This window comes from Oncorhynchus keta, chromosome 25 (genome assembly GCF_023373465.1).
Source record: "Oncorhynchus keta strain PuntledgeMale-10-30-2019 chromosome 25, Oket_V2, whole genome shotgun sequence".
Taxonomy (NCBI): Eukaryota; Metazoa; Chordata; class Actinopteri; order Salmoniformes; family Salmonidae; genus Oncorhynchus; species Oncorhynchus keta.
This window is the reverse complement of record NC_068445.1, coordinates 39,334,158-39,351,595: the sequence shown is the minus strand read 5'-3', so window position 1 is coordinate 39,351,595 and position 17,438 is coordinate 39,334,158. Positions and strand designations below refer to the sequence as shown.

Here is a 17,438-nt window from a genome sequence, read left to right as displayed (position 1 = left end):
TCATCTTAAAATGTTTGTGGACATGTCTAAAGATGATGAAAAACGTGAAAAATACGACTTTCTGTAAAGCTATGGCAATTTGTATTCATTTGCTAGCTTTTCTGTGATGTTACTGAACTACAGAACTGTAATGTTTCTACCGGTATTTACAACAATAAACTACTTGCAGAAGGACTGTTGTTGTTTTTGTTGTTTCTAAGGCCAGGATTCGATCCACAGCCGACAGTGCACCTTTTTATAGGTCATTTAAATTAGAGATGACATCCGCAAGGTTTATCATGAATGTAAATCTACGTGAAAGACGTATTGTCTGTCCGGTGAGCTGCTCTTTAGCCTTGGATTGAATCCCGGCGCATAAACGGTGCACTTTAAGGCCTAGATGTAATCCGGAACCGTATAAGAGGCACATTTATAGTGCGTTTGAAGTGTAAATGTCGTTTCCGATTGAGCCCGACATATGCAGCGTTTATTGTGAACGGCAGTTGGAGCATTGCCTTTAAAAAAGTGCATAGACAAAAAGATGGGCGATGGGGATTGAATCCCGGCCTAAACAAATGAATTAATGATGAATTAAGACTCAACACTCATAGTGCATGGCCAGTTTAATTAAATACTGAACATTTTATATGGAACATTCCACGTTGCTTTATTTAAGGCACTGGGCAGATAGTGAAGTATAGAGAGAGAGAGCCTTCCATAGACTCTCACATGCAGGTAGGGTTCAGTGCTGACATATGTACAGCCAATCATTTTATAATAGCTTGTAACACAGAATTGTTAATGGAAATATTTGGAGACCATTTTGAAACCTTTGATTCCCAGGTCACCTCTTTCACAATGCAAACAACAGTGTACAGACAACACTACACACTGTACATACACTTCAACAGTGTTAGTGCAGCAGACACACACACACACACACACACACACACACACACACACACACACACACACACACACACACACACACACACACACACACACACACACACACACACACACACACACACACACACACACACACACACACACACACACACCTTAGGCACACAACACACACACGCAGCTGCACACACACAGCCCTTCTAAAGGCTAGTACTTGCAGTCTGTGGGACTCAGTTTCAAAGTTCTTTAGAATGGCTTTTCCCCACAAGGTTTAGCAGTTGCAGTCCCAAACCTCGCCGCCAGGGGGCGCCTTTTCCTTGGAGTCAATAAGGTGTTTCCCCCAGTGGACCTTGCCATCAGTTTGTGCTCGGGGAGTGTTCGGATGGGAAGAGGGTTCCATCAGATCACTGTTTCTCTAAACACCCCTATGAGACTGTGGGGGCGTTCGTGATGATCCAGACGTGAGCCCGCCCGTGACGTTGACCTAGAACCTACTCTAGAACCCGCTCTAGACCAGGACTTGAAGCCAGACCCACCACCTTGCCTTGCCTCTAGTGGCTGCTGCTCTGCCCAGGTGAAGGTGCTGAGGTCTCCACAACTCCGCAGGTGCAGCAGGCCGGGCCTCTTCCGGAGGGGCTGGGGGAGGGTCCGGGAGGAACAGTCCAGGATGGGGACATGGGGTCTGGAGCATCCCCTGGGGAGGGACAGGGGCTGGGGCAGGGCTCCAACTGGTGTCTCTGATACTGTGATCACCTGGAGAGAGAGGAGGAGAGGAGAAAAGGTGCAGTTTAAAGGGATAGTTCACCCAAATGTATCTCTTCTTGTCCTGTCTTCCTGACCTACTAATCCTTCTCACCCCCTCTCCTCCCCTCTCTCTCTCCTCACCCCCCCTACTTTCCTATCCATCCGTTTTCCACTTCTCTACACAGGGTTCTATGTACTGTAGCTGGCACAGTGTTCTATGTAGCTGGCTCAGTGTTCTATGTAGCTGAAACAGTGTTCTATGTAGCTGGCACAGTGTTCTCTGTAGCTGGCTCAGTTTCTATGTCACTGGCACAGTGTTCTATGTAGCTGAAACAGTGTTCTATGTAGCTGGCACAGTGTTATATGTCACTGGCACAGTGTTCTATGTAATTGGCACAGTATTCTATGTAATTGGCACAGTGTTCTATGTAGCTGGCACAGTGTTTTATGTAGCTGGCACAGTATTCTATGTAATTGGCACAGTGTTCTATGTAGCTGGCACAGTGTTCTATGTAGCTGGCACAGTGTTCTATGTAACTGGCACAGTGTTCTATGTAGCTGGCTTAGTGTTCTGGCACAGTGTTCTGTGTAGCTGGCACAGTGTTCTGTGTAACTGGCACAGTGTTCTATGTAGCTAGCACAGTGTTCTATGTAACTGGCACAGTGCTCTGTGTAGCTGGCACAGTGTTCTATGTAGCTAGCACAGTGTTCTATGTAGCTAGCACAGTGTTATATGTATCTAGCACCGTGTTCTATGTATCTAGCACCGTGTTCTATGTAGCTAGCACAGTGTTCTATGTAGCCTAGAGACCTTCACGCGTCCAAAAAGTAGGACTCGTTCCGGAAATGGACCTGGCGCTTTCCCATCCGGACCCAATATGCATAAATATTTTTTTTTTATATGTATATATAAAGACCCATTCCGAACGGACCCGAGGACAACTAGACCCGTCCCGTATTGACCTGGTCAGATCCAGACCTGGTCTGATCAGAGTGATGGAAGCAGCAGAAAAGCTACTTTATTAACCAGAGCTGATAAAGCTGAGGGAGAGGAGGCAGAGCGAGGTGACGCTGTAGCAGGGGCTGAGGGAGAGGAGGCAGAGCGAGGTGACACTGTAGCAGGGGCTGAGGGAGAGGAGGCAGAGTGAGGTGACGCTGTAGCAGGGGCTGAGGGAGAGGAGGGAGAGCGAGGTGACGCTCTAGCAGGGGCTGAGGGAGAGGAGGCAGAGCGAGGTGACGCTCTAGCAGGGGCTGAGGGAGAGGAGACAGAGGTGATGCTCTATCAGGGGCTGAGGGAGAGGAGGGAGAGCGAGGTGACGCTCTAGCAGGGGCTGAGGGAGAGGAGGGAGAGCGAGTTGACGCTCTAGCAGGGGCTGAGGGAGAGCGAGTTGACGCTCTAGCAGGGGCTGAGGGAGAGGAGGCAGAGGTGACACACTAGTAGGGGCTGAGGGAGAGGAGGAAGAGCGAGGTGACGTTGTAGCAGGGGCTAAGGGAGAGGTGGCAGAGGTGACGCTGTAGCAGGGGCTGAGGGAGAGGAGGCAGAGCGAGGTGACGCTGTAGCAGGGGCTGAGGGAGAGGAAGCAGAGCGAGGTGACGCTCAAGCAGGGGTTGAGGGAGAGGAGGGAGAGCGAGGTGACGCTGTAGCAGGGGCTGAGGGAGAGGAGGCAGAGGTGATGCTCTAGCAGGGGCTGAGGGAGAGGAGGAAGAGCGAGGTGACGCTGTAGCAGGGGCTGAGGGAGAGGAGGGAGAGCGAGTTGACGCTCTAGCAGGGGCTGAGGGAGAGCGAGTTGACGCTCTAGCAGGGGCTGAGGGAGAGGAGGCAGAGGTGACACACTAGTAGGGGCTGAGGGAGAGGAGGAAGAGCGAGGTGACGTTGTAGCAGGGGCTAAGGGAGAGGTGGCAGAGGTGACGCTGTAGCAGGGGCTGAGGGAGAGGAGGCAGAGCGAGGTGACGCTGTAGCAGGGGCTGAGGGAGAGGAAGCAGAGCGAGGTGACGCTCAAGCAGGGGTTGAGGGAGAGGAGGAAGAGCGAGGTGACGCTCTAGCAGGGGCTGAGGGAGAGGAGGGAGAGCGAGGTGACGCTGTAGCAGGGGCTGAGGGAGAGGAGGGAGAGCGAGGTGACGCTCTAGCAGGGGCTGAGGGAGAGGAGGCAGAGGTGATGCTCTAGCAGGGGCTGAGGGAGAGGAGGGAGAGCGAGGTGACGCTGTAGCAGGGGCTGAGGGAGAGGAGGGAGAGCGAGGTGACGCTGTAGCAGGGGCTGAGGGAGAGGAGGCAGAGCGAGGTGACGCTCTAGCAGGGGCTGAGGGAGAGGAGGCAGAGCGAGGTGACGCTCAAGCAGGGGTTGAGGGAGAGGAGGGAGAGCGAGGTGACGCTGTAGCAGGGGCTGAGGGAGAGGAGGGAGAGCGAGGTGACGCTCAAGCAGGGGTTGAGGGAGAGGAGGAAGAGCGAGGTGACGCTGTAGCAGGGGCTGAGGGAGAGGAGGGAGAGCGAGGTGACGCTGTAGCAGGGGCTGAGGGAGAGGAGGCAGAGGTGATGCTCTAGCAGGGGCTGAGGGAGAGGAGGAAGAGCGAGGTGACGCTGTAGCAGGGGCTGAGGGAGAGGAGGGAGAGCGAGGTGACGCTGTAGCAGGGGCTGAGGGAGAGGAGACAGAGCGAGGTGACGCTGTAGCAGGGGCTGAGGGAGAGGAGACAGAGGTGATGCTCTAGCAGGGGCTGAGGGAGAGGAGGGAGAGCGAGGTGACGCTGTAGCAGGGGCTGAGGGAGAGGAGGCAGAGCGAGGTGACGCTGTAGCAGGGGCTGAGGGAGAGGAGGCAGAGGTGATGCTCTAGCAGGGGCTGAGGGAGAGGAGGGAGAGCGAGGTGACGCTGTAGCAGGGGCTGAGGGAGAGGAGGAAGAGCGAGGTGACGCTGTAGCAGGGGCTGAGGGAGAGGAGACAGAGCGCGGTGACGCTGTAGCAGGGGCTGAGGGAGAGGAGGCAGAGCGAGGTGACGCTCTAGTAGAGGCTGAGGGAGAGGAGGCAGAGTGAGGTGACGCTGTAGCAGGGGCTGAGGGAGAGGAGGAAGAGCGAGGTGACGCTCTAACGGGCTGAGGGAGAAACCCAGCCTAAAACCCCAAACAGCAAGCAATGCAGGTGTAGAAGCACGTCTATCTGTGTTATCTTGCCAACCCTCTCATGTCACATCTCTGGGTAGTAGAGGTTCTGTTGTGATTACATCCTGAAGGTCTGATACCTGATTGGAGCTTAACTTTACAGTCATGCGATTGGTCAACAACTCATATTTTGAATCCAAACTATCAGATGTTAAATTCATTGTCTCTTTCTCTTATTTGTTCCTGACCCACGCTGGTGAGATACCTACACTCTCTCTCTCTCTGCCTCTCCCATGAGCTATGGGCCTTGTGAAATAGTTTCCTTGTCTCTCTCCCTCTCTGATCATGCCTAGACTAATGATTTGTAATGCTTGTAAGTTACATTTTATGCCTTGTATGTGAATCCATTCATTTTACAATGCTATTAAATATCTGTCTTTGATATAGACACTCTCAGACCAATTCTTGCTAGTCAACACCGACTCATTGCCTAATGCTTGCATGCATATTTTAATTATCTTTATGGAGTCAGATAAATATTTTATTAGGCTAATTCCTTAGTCATATTACAGGCTGCATGTGAGGTATACATGGGGTATACAAAACATTAGGAACACCTTCCTCATATTGAGTTGCACCCCCTCAGAACAGCCTCAATATTCGGCAGGGCATGGACTCTACAAGGTGTCGAAAAGAATTCTTTGTTGACTCCAATGCTTCCCACTTGTTGTGTCAAGTTGGCTGGGTGTCCTTTGGGTTGTGGACAATTTTTGATACACACGGGAAACTATGGAGTGTGAAAAACCAAACAGTGTTGCCTCTACCTGGTCTATGTAGCCTCTACCTGGTCTATGTAGCCTCTACCTGGTCTATGTAGCCTCTACCTGGTCTATGTAGCCTCTACCTGGTCTATGTAGCCTCTACCTGGTCTATGTAGCCTCTACCTGGTCTATGTAGCCTCTACCTGGTCTATGTAGCCTCTACCTGGTCTATGTAACCACTATCTTGTCTATGTAGCTACAGACATATCAAATTTACATAAGTATTCACACCCTTGAGTCAATACATGTTAGAATCACCTTTGGCAGTGATTACAGCTGTGAGTGTTTCTGGGTAAGTCTCTAAGAGCTGTGAGTGTTTCTGGGTAAGTCTCTAAGAGCTGTGAGTGTTTCTGGGTAAGTCTCTAAGAGCTGTGAGTGTTTCTGGGTAAGTCTCTAAGAGCTGTGAGTGTTTCTGGGTAAGTCTCTAAGAGCTGTGAGTGTTTCTGGGTAAGTCTCTAAGAGCTGTGAGTGTTTCTGGGTAAGTCTCTAAGAGCTGTGAGTGTTTCTGGGTAAGTCTCTAAGAGCTGTGTGTGTTTCCGGGTAAGTCTCTAAGAGCTGTGAGTCTTTCTGGGTAAGTCTCTAAGAGCTGTGAGTGTTTCTGGGTAAGTCTCTAAGAGCTGTGAGTGTTTCTGGGTAAGTCTCTAAGAGCTGTGAGTGTTTCTGGGTAAGTCTCTAAGAGCTGTGAGTGTTTCTGGGTAAGTCTCTAAGAGCTGTGTGTGTTTCTGGGTAAGTCTCTAAGAGCTGTGAGTCTTTCTGGGTAAGTCTCTAAGAGCTGTGAGTGTTTCTGGGTAAGTCTCTAAGAGCTGTGTGTGTTTCCGGGTAAGTCTCTAAGAGCTGTGAGTGTTTCTGGGTAAGTCTCTAAGAGCTGTGAGTGTTTCTGGGTAAGTCTCTAAGAGCTGTGAGTGTTTCTGGGTAAGTCTCTAAGAGCTGTGAGTGTTTCTGGGTAAGTCTCTAAGAGCTGTGAGTGTTTCTGGGTGAGTCTCTAAGAGCTGTGTGTGTTTCCGGGTAAGTCTCTAAGAGCTGTGAGTCTTTCTGGGTAAGTCTCTAAGAGCTGTGAGTGTTTCTGGGTAAGTCTCTAAGAGCTGTGAGTGTTTCTGGGTAAGTCTCTAAGAGCTGTGAGTGTTTCTGGGTAAGTCTCTAAGAGCTGTGAGTGTTTCTGGGTAAGTCTCTAAGAGCTGTGTGTGTTTCCGGGTAAGTCTCTAAGAGCTGTGAGTCTTTCTGGGTAAGTCTCTAAGAGCTGTGAGTGTTTCTGGGTAAGTCTCTAAGAGCTGTGTGTGTTTCTGGGTAAGTCTCTAAGAGCTGTGTGTGTTTCCGGGTAAGTCTCTAAGAGCTGTGAGTGTTTCTGGGTAAGTCTCTAAGAGCTGTGAGTGTTTCTGGGTAAGTCTCTAAGAGCTGTGAGTGTTTCTGGGTAAGTCTCTAAGAGCTGTGAGTGTTTCTGGGTGAGTCTCTAAGAGCTTTACACACCTGGCTTGTACATTCTTTGCCCATAATACTTTTCAACATTCTTCAAGCTCTGTCATATTGGTTGATCATTGCTAGACAACCATTTTCAAGTCTTGCCATAGATTTCCAAGCAGATTTAAGTTAAACCTATAACTCGACCACTCAGCAATATTCACTATCTTTCTTGGTAAGCAACTCCAATGTAGATTTGGCCTTGAGTATTGAGTTATTGTCCTGCAGAAAGGAGATTTCATCTCCCAGTGTCTGGTGGAAAGCAGACTGAACCAGGTTTACTTCTAGGATTTTTCTTGTGCTTAGCTCCATTCTGTTTCTTATTTATCCTGAAAAACGACCCATTCTTTAACAATTACAATCATACCCATAACATGATGCAGCCACCACTATGCTTGAAAATATGGAGAGTGATACTCAGTAATGTGTTGTGTTTGCACCAAATATAACCCTGGTTCGTGACATAAAGTTAATTGCTTTACCACATTTTTTTCGGTTTTACTTTAGTGCCTTGTCGTAAACAGGATGCATGTTTTGGAATATTTTTATTCTGTACAGGCTTCCTTATTTTCACTCTGTCAATTAGGTTTCTATTGTAGAGTAACTACAATGCTGTTTATCCGTCCTCTGTTCTCATATCACAGCCATTAATCTCTGTAACTGTAGTCACCATTGGCCTCATGGTGAAATCCCTGAGCAGTTTCCTTCCTCTCCGGCAACTGAGTTAGGAAGGAAGCCTGTATCTTTGTAGTGACTGTGTGTATTGATACACCATCCAAAGTGAAATTAATAACTCAAAGGGATGTCTGCTTTTTTCATTTGTACCCGTCAACCAGTATGTGCCCTTCTTTGGAAAACCTCCATGGCTTTGTGTTTGAAATTCACTGCTTACAGATAATTGCATGCGTGGGGCACACAGAGAGTGAGTCCATGCAAGTTATTATGTGACTTGTTAAGCACATGTTTACTCCTGAATTTATTTGACTAAAACGTAATAATTTCAAACTTTGCTTACATTTGTATATGATCACATGTACAATATTACGTGTGGGAATACTTTCCAAAACTAAAATCACTTGGAGCTGATTTGCTGGTGTTGTTATAGTCTTCTTTTTTTGGTGTGGGGGCGGAAATAAAATCACCCTATGTAGCCTCTTTACCAGTTCTATGTAGTCTCTATGTAGCCTCTTTACCGGTTCTATGTAGCCTCTATGTAGCCTATTTACCAGTTCTATGTAGCCTCTATGTAGCCTCTTTACCTGTTCTATGAAGCTGGCACAGCGGACGGCCTCCTCCATGTGTTCCTGGTCTGAGCGCAGCACGCTACGGATGCTGTCCACCAGCTCCTGGACCTCGGGTGTCAGGCTGCAGTGGGCCGGCTGCTCTAGAAACCTGCTGACCAGCTGCTGGGTGTGTCTGTAGCTCTGGTAGTCCACCATGGAGGAGGGCCGGGGACGCCGCTGGCCTCTACCACCCCGCCGGAGAGCCACCGTCTGGGGCCGGGACGACTGGGAGGCCAGGGCGGACTTGGAAGTCTGGGTGGAGACCTCGGTGGTCTGTGTGGCTGCTTCACAGCTTAAGACTGAGGGAGGAGGGGGTGGAAGAGAGGAAGGGGAGAGAGATAGGTGGGAGAGAGAAAGGTGGGAGAGAGGGGTGGGAGAGAAAGGAGAGAGAAAGAAAGGGGGAGAGAGATGGATGGGAAAGGGGTGGGAGAGAAGGGAGAGAGAGAGAAAGGTGGGAGAGAGGGGGAGAGAAAGGAGAGAGAAAGAAAGGGGGACAGAGATGGATGGGAAAGGGGTGGGAGAGAAGGGAGAGAGAGAAAGGTGGGAGAGAGGGGGAGAGAGGGGTGGAAGAGAAAGGAAAGAGAGAGAAAGGGGGAGAGAGATGGATGGGAGAGAAGGGAGAAAGAGAGGGAGAGAGATAGGTGAGAGAGCGGTGGGAGAGAGGGGAGAGAGAGGGTTGGGGGGTTAGTGTGTCTGTAGAATTGCATGTAGTGGGACATCTGTTGGAAGCATTAGTAAACTGTGCTTTGCAGTTTAGCAAACAACAGTTCTGATATCCCTGTGAGGGAGGTCACACACACACTCACACACACACTCACACACACACACACACACACACACACACACACACACACACACACACACACACACACACACACACACACACACACACACACACACACACACACACACACACACACACACACACACACACACACACACACACACACACACACAGATACAGCGATCCAAATGTGTCTTGCTGACAGATGCAGAGGCTGTAGATTAAGTGACCGACTGTTCCAGAACTATACAGTTTATGTGATCCTCTTTTACCTTTGGCAGCCAGGTCCAGCAGCGTCACTCTTTGGCTATTAGAGCCACTGTGCGTGTGTGTGTGTGTGTGTGTGTGTGTGTGAGACCCTGTCTCACCTTTGGCAGCCAGGTTCAGTAGGACAGGGTCACTGTTAGAGCGTCTGGGTCTCTGGCGCTGAGACCTCCTAATGGGTGGCACAGGAGTACCCTGGTCCTGGGGAGGTCTGGCCTGGTGCAGGGAGGGGGAGGGAGGAGATTGGGGAGAGGGGTGATATTGGGGAGACGGGGGCACTGGAACAACCGTCGTCTGGGGACCAGCATCTGAAACGCAGGAACAACAAAGATGAGGGGGAGAGAGGGGTAGACGTAGAAGGGTAGAGGGAGAAGGGTTGAGGGAGAGGGGTAGAAGAGGAGGGGTAGAGGTAGAGGGGTAGAGGGAGAGGGGTAGAGGGAGAGAGAGGGGCAAAACAAAATATAAACCTTTTTCCTGCACACTATCTTTAGGAAACTCCTTAGAGACATTTGTAATGTAAAGAGCTATACGTTCTCCATCCGTCTGTCTTGCTCCTCTCCTCCACCACATTAACTCTTTCTTCCTTCCTCTCTCTGGAGTGTGGGGTGACATATTATACCAGGGTCACACCCAAAGCTCCATCTCTATCACAACAAAACCTGTGACCTCAGAAGGTGAGAAAGTGAGCCTTCCAGGTGTGTTTGATCATGAAGTCCCTGTAGATCTGACCTTCTGTGAGGTCTCCTCTGACCCTGGGAAAGAGTTGTACAACAGAAAGGAAAGGGGGATACCTAGTCAGTTGTACAACATAAAGGGGGATACCTAGTCAGTTGTACAACAGAAAGGGGGATACCTAGTCAGTTGTACAACAGAAAGGACAGGGGGATACCTAGTCAGTTGTACAACAGAAAGGGGGATACCTAGTCAGTTGTACAACAGAAAGGAAAGGGGGATACCTAGTCAGTTATACAACAGATAGGAAAGGGGGATACCTAGTCATTTGTACAACTGAAAGGAAAGGGGATACCTAGTCAGATGTACAACAGAAAGGAAAGGGGATACCTAGTCAGTTGTACAACAGAAAGGGGGATACCTAGTCAGTTATACAACAGAAAGGAAAGGGGATACCTAGTCAGTTGTACAACAGAAAGGAAAGGGGGATACCTAGTCAGTTGTACAACAGAAAGGAAAGGGGGATACCTAGTCAGTTGTACAACAGAAAGGGGGATACCTAGTCAGTTGTACAACAGAAAGGAAAGGGGATACCTAGTCAGTTGTACAACAGAAAGGGGGATACCTAGTCAGTTATACAACAGAAAGGGGATACCTAGTCAGTTGTACAACAGATAGGAAAGGGGGATACCTAGTCAGTTGTACAACAGAAAGGAAAGGGGGATACCTAGTCAGTTGTACAACAGAAAGGAAAGGGGGATACCTAGTCAGTTGTACAACAGAAAGGAAAGGGGGATACCTAGTCAGTTATACAACAGAAAGGAAAGGGGGATACCTAGTCAGATGTACAACAGAATGCCTTCAACTGAAATGTGTCTTCCACATTTAACTCCTCTGAATCAGAGAGGTGCAGGAGGTCTGCTCTAATCAACATCCACAGCATCCGGGGAACGGTGGTTTAACTGCCTGTTCAGCGGCAGAATGACAGATGTTTACCTTGTCAGCTCAGGGATTTGATCCGGCAACCTTTCGGTTACTGGCCCAACGCTCCTACCACTAGGCTGAGAGATACATCACTGACCCTGTACAGCAGGATTCCCCAACTGGAGGCCCGTGGGTGGTTTTATCAGTTGGAGAGGTGAGGAGTGATATATGCCAATTAGGAATAAGGGGGATGATTAGGTGGCCGTGACGGAATGTGGCCAGGTTTGGAATAAAGCTCTTACATGGAGTGCCAAGGGAGTCTGAACGACTATCCGAACGACGGCACCCTACTCAGGGCATTGTTCAAGGTTCGAAATGATTATGTTTTAGTCAAATATTCTATTTTTTGGTGCTCTTTGCAGTCAATTTGCAGTCTAAAAATATGTTTTTAATAGGTTCCGGACCCCCGGACCATCCGCTCAATAAAGAATTGGCCGGCGGCTGAATCTTGTTGATGATCCGTACTGTTATTGTGTGTTGAGTCGGCACTTTAAATACATTGTGATTAGACTTGACTGGGTGATCTAGAAACTACTACTAGAATGTTACAGAAGCAGTATTGAGAATATTATCAGTGGTGTGTGTTGTACTGTTGAGATGGTTCTAGAAAACGCTTTCCCACAGGGCACTGACATCAAGGGGTTTAGGTTTTTTGATTTACCATTTGGTTGAATAACGTGAATCCAATGTGAAAACAACAAAAAAAAGACACCATGTCATTTGGATTTCGGATAAAAGTAGAATATTACGTTGATTACTTTTTTTGCAAATCAAATCAGTTTTACACGCTGATTCAACCAGTTTGGGCCCAGTGGGTCGTTTGACAATGTTCCAAAATCTGCCTTCCGCCCAAAATAAGTTATGACACGTTGAAATCGACTCCATTTTGACAAATATTTGTCTCTCTACTCTTAACGCTGCATAACACTCCTGTATGAAACGGCACCTTTCACAGTGATTACAGAAAGGAAATCAGATTTCCTGTTCCAAGCTCTATGTGTCAAACAGACTGAGTTTGTGAGAGCTAGAAAGACAGTGGGGCTGGTGAATGTAACACATGAGACTGAAATAAATGTTATTTTAATACATTGATGAAATAACTGTCAGTGGGGGAATCTATCTTTGATGACAGGGCAAGGTTATGTCCCATTCATCTGACTGGGATATATATAGCAATACTTTCACTGTAACAACAGCAGTACACTGGGATACAGTAACTATAGCAGTACACTGGGATACAGTAACTATAAGAGTACACTGGGATACAGTAACTATAGCAGTACACTGGGATACAGTAACTATAGCAGTACACTGGGATACAGTAACTATAAGAGTACACTGGGATACAGTAACTATAGCAGTACACTGGGATACAGTAACTATAGCAATACACTGGGATACAGTAACTATAGCAGTACACTGGGATACAGTAACTATAGCAGGGATACACTATAGGGATACAGTAACTATAGCAGTACACTGGGATACAGTAACTATAAGAGTACACTGGGATACAGTAACTATAGCAGTACACTGGGATACAGTAACTATAGCAGTACACTGGGATACAGTAACTATAACAGTACACTGGGATACAGTAACTATAACAGTACACTGGGATACAGTAACTATAGCAGTACACTGGGATACAGTAACTATAACAGTACACTGGGATACAGTAACTATAACAGGGATACAGTACTATAACAGTACACTGGGATACAGTAACTATAACAGTACACTGGGATACAGTAACTATAACAGTACACTGGGATACAGTAACTATAACAGTACACTGGGATACAGTAACTATAACAGTACACTGGGATACAGTAACTATAACAGTACACTGGGATACAGTAACTATAACAGTACACTGGGATACAGTAACTATAACAGTACACTGGGATACAGTAACTATAGCAGTACACTGGGATACAGTACACACTGGGATACAGTAACTATAACAGTACACTGGGATACAGTAACTATAACAGTACACTGGGATACAGTAACTATAACAGTACACTGGGATACAGTAACTATAACAGTACACTGGGATACAGTAACTATAACAGTACACTGGGATACAGTAACTATAGCAGTACACTGGGATACAGTAACTATAGCAGTACACTGGGATACAGTAACTATAGCAATACACTGGGATACAGTAACTATAAGAGTACACTGGGATACAGTAACTATAGCAGTACACTGGGATACAGTAACTATAGCAGTACACTGGGATACAGTAACTATAGCAGTACACTGGGATACAGTAACTATAGCAGTACACTGGGATACAGTAACTATAGCAATACACTGGGATACAGTAACTATAGCAGTACACTGGGATACAGTAACTATAGCAATACACTGGGATACAGTAACTATAGCAATACACTGGGATACAGTAACTATAGCAATACACTGGGATACAGTAACTATAGCAATACACTGGGATACAGTAACTATAGCAATACACTGGGATACAGTAACTATAGCAATACACTGGGATACAGTAACTATAGCAGGGGATACAGTAACTATAGCACACTGGGATACAGTAACTATAGCAATACACTGGGATACAGTAACTATAGCAATACACTGGGATACAGTAACTAATACACTGGGATACAGTAACTATAGCAGTACACTGGGATACAGTAACTATAGCAGTACACTGGGATACAGTAACTATAGCAATACACTGGGATACAGTAACTATAGCAATACACTGGGATACAGTAACTATAGCAATACACTGGGATACAGTAACTATAGCAGTACACTGGGATACAGTAACTATAGCAGTACACTGGGATACAGTAACTATAGCAATACACTGGGATACAGTAACTATAGCAATACACTGGGATACAGTAACTATAGCAATACACTGGGATACAGTAACTATAGCAATACACTGGGATACAGTAACTATAGCAATACACTGGGATACAGTAACTATAGCAATACACTGGGATACAGTAACTATAGCAGTACACTGGGATACAGTAACTATAGCAATACACTGGGATACAGTAACTATAGCAATACACTGGGATACAGTAACTATAGCAATACACTGGGATACAGTAACTATAGCAATACACTGGGATACAGTAACTATAGCAATACACTGGGATACAGTAACTATAGCAATACACTGGGATACAGTAACTATAGCAATACACTGGGATACAGTAACTATAGCAATACACTGGGATACAGTAACTATAGCAATACACTGGGATACAGTAACTATAGCAATACACTGGGATACAGTAACTATAGCAATACACTGGGATACAGTAACTATAGCAATACACTGGGATACAGTAACTATAGCAATACACTGGGATACAGTAACTATAGCAATACACTGGGATACAGTAACTATAGCAATACACTGGGATACAGTAACTATAGCAATACACTGGGATACAGTAACTATAGCAATACACTGGGATACAGTAACTATAGCAATACACTGGGATACAGTAACTATAGCAGTACACTGGGATACAGTAACTATAGCAATACACTGGGATACAGTAACTATAGCAATACACTGGGATACAGTAACTATAGCAATACACTGGGATACAGTAACTATAGCAATACACTGGGATACAGTAACTATAGCAGTACACTGGGATACAGTAACTATAGCAATACACTGGGATACAGTAACTATAGCAGTACACTGGGATACAGTAACTATAGCAATACACTGGGATACAGTAACTATAGCAATACACTGGGATACAGTAACTATAGCAATACACTGGGATACAGTAACTATAGCAATACACTGGGATACAGTAACTATAGCAATACACTGGGATACAGTAACTAGCAATACACTGGGATACAGTAACTATAGCGATACACTGGGATACAGTAACTATAGCAGTACACTGGGATACAGTAACTATAGCAATACACTGGGATACAGTAACTATAGCAATACACTGGGATACAGTAACTATAGCAATACACTGGGATACAGTAACTATAGCAATACACTGGGATACAGTAACTAGCAATACACTGGGATACAGTAACTATAGCGATACACTGGGATACAGTAACTATAGCAGTACACTGGGATACAGTAACTATAGCAATACACTGGGATACAGTAACTATAGCAATACACTGGGATACAGTAACTATAGCAATACACTGGGATACAGTAACTATAGCAATACACTGGGATACAGTAACTATAGCAATACACTGGGATACAGTAACTATAGCAATACACTGGGATACAGTAACTATAGCAGTACACTGGGATACAGTAACTATAGCAATACACTGGGATACAGTAACTATAGCAATACACTGGGATACAGTAACTATAGCAATACACTGGGATACAGTAACTATAGCAATACACTGGGATACAGTAACTATAGCAATACACTGGGATACAGTAACTATAGCAGTACACTGGGATACAGTAACTATAGCAATACACTGGGATACAGTAACTATAGCAGTACACTGGGATACAGTAACTATAGCGATACACTGGGATACAGTAACTATAGCAGTACACTGGGATACAGTAACTATAGCAATACACTGGGATACAGTAACTATAGCAATACACTGGGATACAGTAACTATAGCAATACACTGGGATACAGTAACTATAGCAATACACTGGGATACAGTAACTATAGCAATACACTGGGATACAGTAACTATAGCAATACACTGGGATACAGTAACTATAGCAATACACTGGGATACAGTAACTACAGCAATAAACTGGGATACAGTAACTATAGCGATACACTGGGATACAGTAACTATAGCAATACACTGGGATACAGTAACTATAGCAATACACTGGGATACAGTAACTATAGCAATACACTGGGATACAGTAACTAGAGCAATACACTGGGATACAGTAACTATAGCAATACACTGGGATACAGTAACTATAGCAATACACTGGGATACAGTAACTATAGCAATACACTGGGATACAGTAACTATAGCAGTACAATAGAATACAGCTACTATAGCAATACACTGGGATACAGTAACTATAGCAATACACTGGGATACAGTAACTATAGCAATACACTGGGATACAGTACTATAGCAGTACACTGGGATACAGTAACTATAGCAGTACACTGGAATACAGCTACTATAGCAATACACTGGGATACAGCTAACTATAGCAATACACTGGGATACAGTAACTATAGCAATACACTGGGATACAGCTACTATAGCAGTACACTGGGATACAGTAACTATAGCAGTACAATAGAATACAGCTACTATAGCGATACACTGGGATACAGCTATAGCACAATAGAATACAGCTACTACACTGGGATACAGCTACTATAGCAGTACACTGGGATACAGCTACTATAGCAGTACACTGGGATACAGTAACTATAGCAGTACAATAGAATACAGCTACTATAGCAATACACTGGGATACAGCTAACTATAGCAGTACACTGGGATACAGTAACTATAGCAGTACACTGGAATACAGCTACTATAGCAATACACTGGGATACAGTAACTATAGCAGTACAATAGAATACAGCTACTATAGCAATACACTGGGATACAGTCACTATAGCAGTACACTGGGATACAGTAACTATAGCAATACACTGGGATACAGTAACTATAGCAATACACTGGGATACAGTAACTATAGCAATACACTGGGATACAGTAACTATAGCAATACACTGGGATACAGTAACTATAGCAATACACTGGGATACAGTAACTATAGCAATACACTGGGATACAGTAACTATAGCAATACACTGGGATACAGTAACTATAGCAATACACTGGGATACAGTAACTATAGCAGTACACTGGGATACAGTAACTATAGCAATACACTGGGATACAGTAACTATAGCAGTACACTGGGATACAGTAACTATAGCAGTACAATGGGATACAGCTACTATAGCAATACACTGGGATACAGTAACTACAGCAATACACTGGGATACAGTAACTATAGCAATACACTGGGATACAGTAACTATAGCAGTACACTGGGATACAGTAACTATAGCAGTACACTGGGATACAGTAACTATAGCAGTACACTGGGATACAGTAACTATAGCAGTACACTGGGATACAGTAACTATAGCAATACACTGGGATACAGTAACTATAGCAATACACTGGGATACAGTAACTATAGCAATACACTGGGTGGGATACAGTAACTATGGCAATACACTGGGATACAGTAACTATAGCAATACACTGGGATACAGTAACTATAGCAATACACTGGGATACAGTAACTATAGCAATACACTGGGATACAGTAACTATAGCAATACACTGGGATACAGTAACTATAGCAATACACTGGGATACAGTAACTATAGGGATACAGTACACTGGGATACAGTAACTATAGCAATA

At 45.5% G+C, this 17,438-nt stretch overlaps 1 protein-coding gene across 1 annotated transcript in view; it reads right to left on the bottom strand.

Moving 5' to 3' along the window:
* Positions 1–584: 584 nt before the first annotated feature.
* Positions 585–17,438, bottom strand: part of LOC118357973 (endosomal transmembrane epsin interactor 1-like) — a 75,342-nt gene continuing 58,488 nt past the window's right edge. Inside the window, exons 8-10 of the mRNA XM_052479308.1 lie at positions 9,428–9,631; positions 8,252–8,574; positions 585–1,638 (exon numbers count right to left, since the gene is read on the bottom strand). Of these exons, the coding sequence (XP_052335268.1) occupies positions 1,285–1,638; positions 8,252–8,574; positions 9,428–9,631 (881 nt within the window). The 3' untranslated portion in view covers positions 585–1,284. The remainder of the gene's footprint in view (positions 1,639–8,251; positions 8,575–9,427; positions 9,632–17,438) is intronic.